This window comes from Dromiciops gliroides, chromosome 4 (genome assembly GCF_019393635.1).
Source record: "Dromiciops gliroides isolate mDroGli1 chromosome 4, mDroGli1.pri, whole genome shotgun sequence".
Lineage (NCBI taxonomy): Eukaryota > Metazoa > Chordata > Mammalia > Microbiotheria > Microbiotheriidae > Dromiciops > Dromiciops gliroides.
In genome coordinates this window covers 175,424,667-175,433,609 of record NC_057864.1, presented here as the reverse complement: position 1 = coordinate 175,433,609, position 8,943 = coordinate 175,424,667, and the positions used below count along the sequence as shown (strand labels likewise).

At 35.8% G+C, this 8,943-nt stretch overlaps 1 protein-coding gene across 1 annotated transcript; it reads right to left on the bottom strand.

The window, feature by feature from the left end:
• Positions 1-3,462: 3,462 nt before the first annotated feature.
• On the bottom strand, positions 3,463-7,529 carry LOC122754786 (retinol dehydrogenase 10-like). Its single transcript, XM_044003240.1, has 2 exons — positions 7,524-7,529; positions 3,463-4,086 (listed from the first exon to the last, which is right to left on the bottom strand). The coding sequence occupies exons 1-2, from the start codon at positions 7,527-7,529 to the stop codon at positions 3,463-3,465; spliced, it is 630 nt and encodes a 209-aa protein (XP_043859175.1).
• Positions 7,530-8,943: the final 1,414 nt, after the last annotated feature.

Genomic DNA, 8,943 nt, shown 5'->3' with positions numbered 1-8,943 from the left:
AAAAATACAAATCAGAATATGCTGGACTATGCATAGAGTGCATATGAGCTCTGCCATAGAGATAGCTTACTTCACTTGAGAGAGAATCTCCAATTTCTCTCAAGAGAAATTCCCTAATGTCTCCAGTATAACAACAATAAGGACACAATCCACCACATATTGGTTTCCTCATGAAGTCTTTTCCTCCTTTCCCAGACCTCTGCTTGAAGATAGCCTGGAGTTACATACAATAACATACAGTACAGTGGCCTAATGGAGTGAGGGGAGATAAGAAGCAGCTCCACAGGAGATACAAAGTAATATAGTAAGAAGCATATCAGATCTTTATTTGGAATAGCAGGATTAGAGTCCAAATGCTGGCACTTAACTACTTCATGACTGGGGACAAGTCCCTTATTTTTTCTGAGCCTCATTTTCCTCATTATAGAATGGAGATCCGGGGGCAGCTAAGTGGCACAATGGATAAAGTACCGACCCTGGATTCAGGAGGACCTGAGTTCAAATCCATCCTTAGACACTTGATACTTACAAGCTGTGTGATCCTGGGAAAGTCACTTAACCCTCATTGTCCTTCAAACAAACAAAAATTAATAAGTAAAATTAATCAAATCATTAAAAGAATGAATGAATGAATGAATGAAAGAATAAACAAACAAATAAAATAAAATGGAGATCCTAAGATTTTCCTGACTTCTTTCAAAGGGTTTTTGTGAGAAGCAGTGAAGTGTAATGGAGATAGTAGAGGATTTGAAGATAAAAAACCAGGGCTCAATATCCATCTTTTCTATTCAGAAGCTCTCTAACTTTGGGCAAGCTATTTACTCTCCTTGACCTTTTTTTTCAAATCTGCAAAAGGAAAAAAACCATCTGTATGGTCCCTTTCAGCTCTACATTCTATTATTCCATAAAAACAACTAGTAGTAAACTGAATTGGAAATAAATATGGACTATTATTCATAAGAAAAAGAGTTGGAAAGGACAAGTTGTGAGAATAATAGCTAATAATAATTGATATAATTTATATAGTGATTAAAGGTTTACAAAACATTTTATATCATGTATATTAACCTCTCTTGACCACAACATTCTTGTAAAATTAATATGGATATGACTTTTCTCGTAAGGAGATAAAGTGGCCGATGAGGATAATAGAATTCCTAAGTATATGAGGTGGGATTCAAACTCAGGTACTACTAACTGCAAGTCCAGAATTCAATCTTTCCACTGAGTCCATTTTGTATGATTCTGTCCCTGTATTGTTAATTTTTTTTTGTATTGTTCATTTTTGATCACTCTTAGGCAAAAGAGAACAAGAGATGGTATGGAGCTAGCTTGGACTTCAACAGATCTTGAAGGATCAGGAAGGATGATAGAGGTCCAGCAGATGAGCAGAGGATCTAGCCCTGAAGAGTGACCTACATAACCAAGCCTGGAATTAGATCAACATAACAGCCAAGATTCCTAGACCTGCAATCAAGGGAGTGTCTCTAACCATGGGCTATGGCACATTTAGAAGAGAAGTTAATGAGATAAATAATTTTTAGCAAGTGCTTTAAGCATGAACCAACTCTTCTTAGGAAAGAAGCTGATACAGGGAAGGGTTACTTACTCCAGGAAGTGACATTAGTTCTTCTGTTCTTGATATATCTTCTCAATAAAAACAAATATGCAAATGCTAATAGATTTTAATAGATTTATTAATATTGCTTTAGGATGATAGCAGGATGCTAATCAATGGCATTGATAATATTGAGGAGGTATCAATCAGCCTTGATTAGATGATATGATGAGATAACCGGTGGATTGATTTGGGGGGTAGGGTATACTCAATCAGAATTAAAGCCAAAAGCAATGTAAAAGTAACCCCACTTCTCCTTCAGAGTATTTTTAAAATTTTTATTTAAATTAGTTCTTTCAATTTAATCAGTCTTTTATAAAACTTCATTAAGTAAAAGATGGCTCTCTTTAATAGCCATAGACATTGGTCACTATTTAAAGGAGACATTCTAAAAAAGTAATCACAGTATAGTTTATAGTAATTTACAAGTGAATGGTACCCATTTAGATACAGAGGTAGAAGTTCACTTTTTTTTTTTTTGGTGAGGCAATTGGGGTTAAGTGACTTGCTCAGGGTCACACAGCTAGTGTTAAGTGTCTGAGGCTGGATTTGAACTCAGGTCCTCCTGAATCCAGGGCCGGTGCTCTATCCACTGTGCCACCTAGCTGCCCCAGAAGTTCACTTTTATAATGTGTCACTAATACACAGATATCAAATTCAAGGCACAAAATAGTTTGCTTTACAAAAATATACCGTAAAAATGTTATCTGCTATTCTACAATTTGAATAAAACTTCTGAAATAATCTTTAAACCCTTTCACATTCCATAAAGTCATTTTTTTTCCTTACTAATCTTAGTCAGCCCAAAAATGGGAATTTTATATAAACTGTTGCTTTGATGAGCTGCTATGTACTTTAGGCATGAATCCAGGTAAAGAAATATAAATACAGCAACTTCCGGGGGGAAGGACACTTTATGCAGCAAAATTCGTAGGTAGATAAATGTAGTTTTCCTAAACAGCTAGGTCTCAGAGGGATGGATAGATACCTAATGCAGTTTTTTTCAAAAATAAAATTTGGAATTAGGGTTAGAAAATTTATTTCAACTTTAAAAAGAAGAGACCTATTCACCTTTCTACCATAATACTCAAGAACATTATTTTAGCTTAGAATAGGTAGAGATTTAAAAATTGTTTTTACAAACAGTTGAAGATATATGCATATATGAAAATAGCCCAACCACCACCTTTGCAAACTGGAGCTAATGAGTACAAGTCAGGGAAGTCAGGGGAATAGTACTGCCATCATTTGTTTGAATTGCAAAAAGTTGGCTGAAAGGAGTTCTCAATTGCATGAATTTAGAAATTCTGGAGAAATTTTGAAGAAAAGCACACCTGAAATACACTGAAGTTACTATCCCTAGACTTTTTCTTCATTTTTTTTTTTTTTTAGTGAGGCAATTGGGGTTAAGTGACTTGCCCAGGGTCGCACAGCTAGTAAGTGTTAAGTGTCTGAGGCCGGATCTGAACTCAGGTACTCCTGACTCCAGGGCCGGTGCTCTATCCACTGCGCCATCTAGCTGCCCCTCTTTTTCTTCATTTTCAACAACAATGATAGTCTGAAAATAGCATACAATGCATTTCTATAAAAAAAAGTTTGACTGGGTTTTAAAGGACACTGTTGGCATCTACTTAAGTTGATTTTTGTCTATTACATTTTCCAAGTACTCTAATCAGTTAATTTACAGTCTCTCTCTTTCTCTCTCACTCTCTGTATATAAAGTTTCATTTGTAAAAGTTTGCACAGGCTTAGGATCCAGAAAATGTAAGGTAGATGCTGATGTGAATCACCTTTAGACATTTTGGTCGCCTTCAGCTCCAAATGACAATCTGGACAGAAAATTCTTAAATTCCATTTTTAGCTTCATTATTGTTTGTAGCTTGTTTTCTTCGTGCAATGAAGTGGTACATACACTTGTGTGCTCCTAGGAACCAATACATGCAGACAACTGCTTCAAAAGACAGGATGTTCTTCATGAAAGTTACAATGTACACGAGGTGAGGGGTGCAGATCATGGGCTGCTCTGTGAGGATGGCATTCATGGCCTGTTTCACACAATAATCTGGCTTTAAAGGTGGTAGACAAGGCTCAATTTCTTTCCTGATTCTGCAGCCTCTGAACATGTCAGTATCTACAAGGTAAGGACACACTAATGTTGTTTTAATTCCATCCTTTTCAGCAGGCTTTAACTCATGGCTCAGGGATTTATGAAAACCCACATCTCCAAATTTGGTGGCACAATGATCCTCAACTCCAGCAGTAATGAACAATCCTAGGGAACTTGCAACTGTCACAATGTGACCATGATTAATCTCCAGTATTGTAGGAAGAAAAGCTATAGTGGTCCAGAAATGTACATTGCAATTGACCATCATGGTTCTCTCAATAAGCTTATTAGGCCATTCCAAGGGATGATGCCCAGAGACCACACCAGCATTATTAACTAGGACTGAGACCTCTCCAACTTCCTTTCAGACTCAAAGATGGATAAATGTACCTGAAGGCTTGAACTGGATAGGTGGTAGAGCTGGCCCAGAGTATTTCTAAAGACTGAGAGGCAGATGTGGAGACATTCTAGGGACCCCATTTGCTTGCCCCAGTGCATACTGGGAGCAAGAGCACCAGAGTTACATCTTCGATACCCATGCTATCTATGATATTCATGAATCAACAGCAACTCACAATTCCTGGTACTTTAGGGCCTTTATGTCCTTTATCTCTTTGTAGAGGGTGCTCATGGAACCCTTTCTACATTTACTCTTTCCCATGGTGTCTATGCTGAGTACTTCACTCCAAAATATTCTTTATATAATTGGCAAAGTTGTTTTCCATAAATGTAGATTTGAACACGTCATTCCTTTATTTAGTAAACTCTAGTTGCTCCCTATTGACTCAAAGATAAAATATAAACTTGCCTCTTTGACTTTTAAAGACTAACAACCTTATTCCTGCCTATCTTTCCAGCCTCAAAATATATTAGCTTCACTCTGGAATTCAACAATCCAATGAAATTGACCTTCTGTTCTTCACAAAATAACACTCCATCCACTATGTCTGTGACATTGCCCTAACTGTGTGCCATGCGTGGAATGTAATTATTCCTTACCTCTGCCCTATGGAGCCTCTTTTCCTTCAAGACACAATTCAAGCTTGGCTGTATGTAAAGCCTTTCCTCATTTCCTCAAATTCTGGTGCTGTCTTTCTCAAACCACCCTGTATTCAGACTACTTTGTATTTTTTCTTTATATTTATACTGCACATACTCACCTATGTTTATTCATTATTTTCACCAGTAGAATATTCTTCCTAGTCAGTTGCCTTTATTTCATTCTTTGTGTTTGTGTTCATATCTCCAGTGCCTAGCCCAGCATTTAGTACATCCTAGGAAATTATTAATACTTATTGATTGATTTTTTAAAATTTGTTTATTGGACAAAAAACACCGCACATGGAGTCAGACCTGACTTTTCCTCCTGGGACTATCACTAGCTACTCTACGACTTTATGAGAACCACTACACATCTCTGGTTCATAGATTCCTCATATATAAAGTGAAAGGCTTGTAGCAGCTCTAAATCTTATATTTACATGATTTTGTTGCAGAGGCAGCCATAATTTTGTGGAATTCTGGTTAAATGATAGCATAAAGGAAAAAACACTGAACTTGTATTCAAGGATTTGGGGTCAAGTTCAGGACCTGCCCCTTACTAATTGTAAGATTTAAGACAATTTTATATTTTTCTCTGACCCTCAAATTCCTTTTATATAAAATAGGTATTTATAATTATATCCAAATATCTATATATAGCTCTAAACTCTCATCTGAGGTACAAATCTGCATATTAAAATATCTCAGGAGATTTCCACCTGGATATCCCACCAGTATTAAACACATTCAAAATTGAACTTATTATCTTTCTCCTAAACCTTTAATCCCCTACAATTGAATATATCTGTCAACAATACCATCATTTTCCCATTCTCCCATACTGAAAATGTTGGTATTATCTTAGACTTTTCTCTTTACCATATCATTCAGATGCAATCAGTTACCAAGCCTTGTTTGTTCTTCTATGGTAACACCACACATACTCTATTCTCTATTTCCACTGCTTCCACCCTAGAATATATACTCATAGTCATTTTCTTGAACTATTAATTATGATAACCTTCATCTACTTTCTTCAATAATCTTTACTAATTTCTAGTCTTCATATACTCTCCCCATTTTTCAATCCATCTTTCTAATCCTCAGTAAGGGCTGTATCTTATCTAAACTTTGGTCTTTTTTCCCAGATACTAATGGAGTACTTTGGAAAAATTAACTTGCCTTGTCCACCTCACAGGTTGATGTTAGTATTGAATGATATGACATATGAAAGAAAGTGAACTGTATAAGCATGTTTTGTTGCTTATAAGGAAAATTTGATATAAGGGCCAACCCTACAAATATAAGGTCACCTATAATATGTATTCTAAGAGGCTTTAAATGTGGGAAAATTTTTATAGGAAGTTTCTTTGATAAAGGCCTCATTTTATCAAATACACACACACACACACACACACACACACACACATATATATATATATATATATATATATATATATATATATATATATATATATATATAACTGAGCCAAATTTATAAAACAATATGAGTCATTCTCCAACTGATAAATGGCCAAAGGATATGAACAGGCAGTTTTCAGAAGAAATCAAAGCTATCAAAAGTCACATAAAAATACTTTAAATCACTGCTGATTAGAGAGAGCCTATCAAAACAACTCTAATATACCAACTCACACCAATCAGATTTGCTAACATGATAGCAAAATAAAATGATAAAAGCTGGAGGAGATGTGGAAAAATTGGGACACAAATGAATTGTTGTGGGAGTTGTGAATTAGTCCAACCATTCTGGAGAAGAATTTGGAGCTATGCCCAAAGGACTAAAAAACTGTGTATACCTTGTGACCTAGAAATCACACTGCTAAGTCTGAGTCCTAAAGAAAGAAAAGGAACAAGGACCTATTTGTGCAAAAATAACTGTTCCTTTTGTGTTGGCAAAGAATCAGAAATGGAGGGGATGCCCATCAATTGGGGAATGGCTGCACAATTTGTGGTATATGATTGTGATGGAATATTATTATGTACTATCAAAATGACAAGAAAGATTATTTCAGAAAAATCTGGAAAGACTTATATGAACTACTTCAGAGTGAAGTGAACAGAACCAAGAGATCATTGTACACAGTAATAGCAATATTATAAGGACGACCGGCTGTGAAATAATTAGCTACTCTAATCAGCACAATTCTGAAGGATTCAATTAAAAATATTAGCAATCTCCAAATAGAAAATTGATGAACTCTGAATGCCGTTTGAAGCATACTTTTTAAACTTTATTTGTGTGCGTGAATGTTTTATTTTAGAACTAATATGGAAATATGTTTTAGATGTCTTTACATGTTTAACCAATTTATGACTTGCCTTCTCAAGAGGTGAGGAAGGGTAGGAAGGAAGGGTGAGAATTGGAGCCCAAAGTTTAAAAGAAAGAATGTTAAAAACTTTTTGTGGTATTGGGAAATATTTAATGAAATAAATAACTAAAATGTATTTTTTCAAAAGAAGGCTTTGAGTGTTCTGAGACCACCTCTCCAAAAAGAATTATCTTACCTGTCCTGAAAATCTTATTATTAGATCAGCTCTTTGGATGAAGTACTATGGATAAAAATTTGATATCTTTTTTAGTGAGGTGTTGTGAAAAGAACATTGGAGTTGTAATAAAATAAAATATGGGTTTCACTTGCTACTTGCTTTGTGACCTTAGGGAAATCACTTAACCATTCTAAAACTCGGTTTCTGCTTCTATAGAATGGGAGTAATTACATTTGAACTACTTACCTCCATGGTTGTAGTGAGGAGTCAAGGTGGTAAGGCTGTCAGATTTTAAAAAAATACAACTTTGGAGGTAGGATTGCCAATTAGGGAGAGGAGAGTCTGGGAGAGTCAAGAGGCTGAACACTGAATATTTTCTTTTCCACCTGCTCTGACTTCTTTGGTAAGCCCCCCCTCCTGAGAGTGAGAGATTGTACAGTTTCAACTCAGAATCATGTCTGAAGCACCCACTGGTAAAAATCAATACCATTCAGTCCATCATATTTGAAGTCATTGGATAGCACATGTTCTTTCTGTAATAAAGTGGGTTATCGTCTTTGGAATGGGATGGAATGGCAGCCTGGGGAGGAGATAAGAAATACTAATGCAATGCTCCATTTAAACAAATCAATGGACCAGTCTATCTCATAAACCACCAAACAAACAATTGATGCCCAGCAGTCTGACCACTTAGGGCAGCCACAGTCACACAGATTGGTTTTCATTTCTTGAAGACCCCTGGAAGGTCATTAGCACCAGGAAAGCATTAAGATGACAAGTAGGATGAGTTCACATCTGTCTTGGTAGTAGTGAAGCCAACTAATTTGCTTCTGGAGAGTCTGAGAGTATTTCCCTTCTGGTCATGGAGTTCCCTTTGCCAAATGCCCTAAAGTGACCTGTTTAGTCTCTGATTTTGTGGAAAAAAACTTTCATTTTCTGTGAAAAGACATGTGGAAAACATGCTTCCCATGCCAAGTTTAATCCCTTGCTTTTCCAAGGTATTTGTTTCTCCCTAGACTGAAAAATAGGATAACTGATAAAAATAAACTTTTTAAAAAGCAGACCACAGAGTTTCAGACAAACAAGTATCCTAATCCCTTCTTAGTCATAGATTTAAAAGTGCATTTTTCTTCTTCCCAGAAAGATAAATGTTTTAGGTAAATATTCTGCCAAGTTTTGCTTTTCAGACCAAGTTGTCAGGCTTGGTAAATTTTTCAGTAGCTGTCACAGTAAATTTATTAACAAAGAGATCTAAATTCTCATGCAATCCTGAAGGGGAATGTCCTGGTGATCAGCTTTCCTGTACTCTTTGGGAGTTCAAATGTCTAGCATAATTAAAATGCAAAAAATAGAAGTAGTGACATAAAATCTCCAACTGCCATCAATTATGTGATACTAATAAAGAGTAGATTGTCTTAAAATGAACCATTTGAAAACATCCATTAAATCCTTTGTGCACAAGAAGGAGATAGAGGGAGTGCATAGCAGAATCTCTAGTTTTTTAGATACATTTACAAGAAAAAAAATACAGAGTGCACTCAGTTGGCATAATAACCAATTTTCAGATTCCTGTCATACTGGATAAATTGGATGGGAGGGAGCAACAAAATAAACTGGAAGGGAAAAAACACCATGGAATTGGAGAAGAAATCCTGATTGCTCTTAA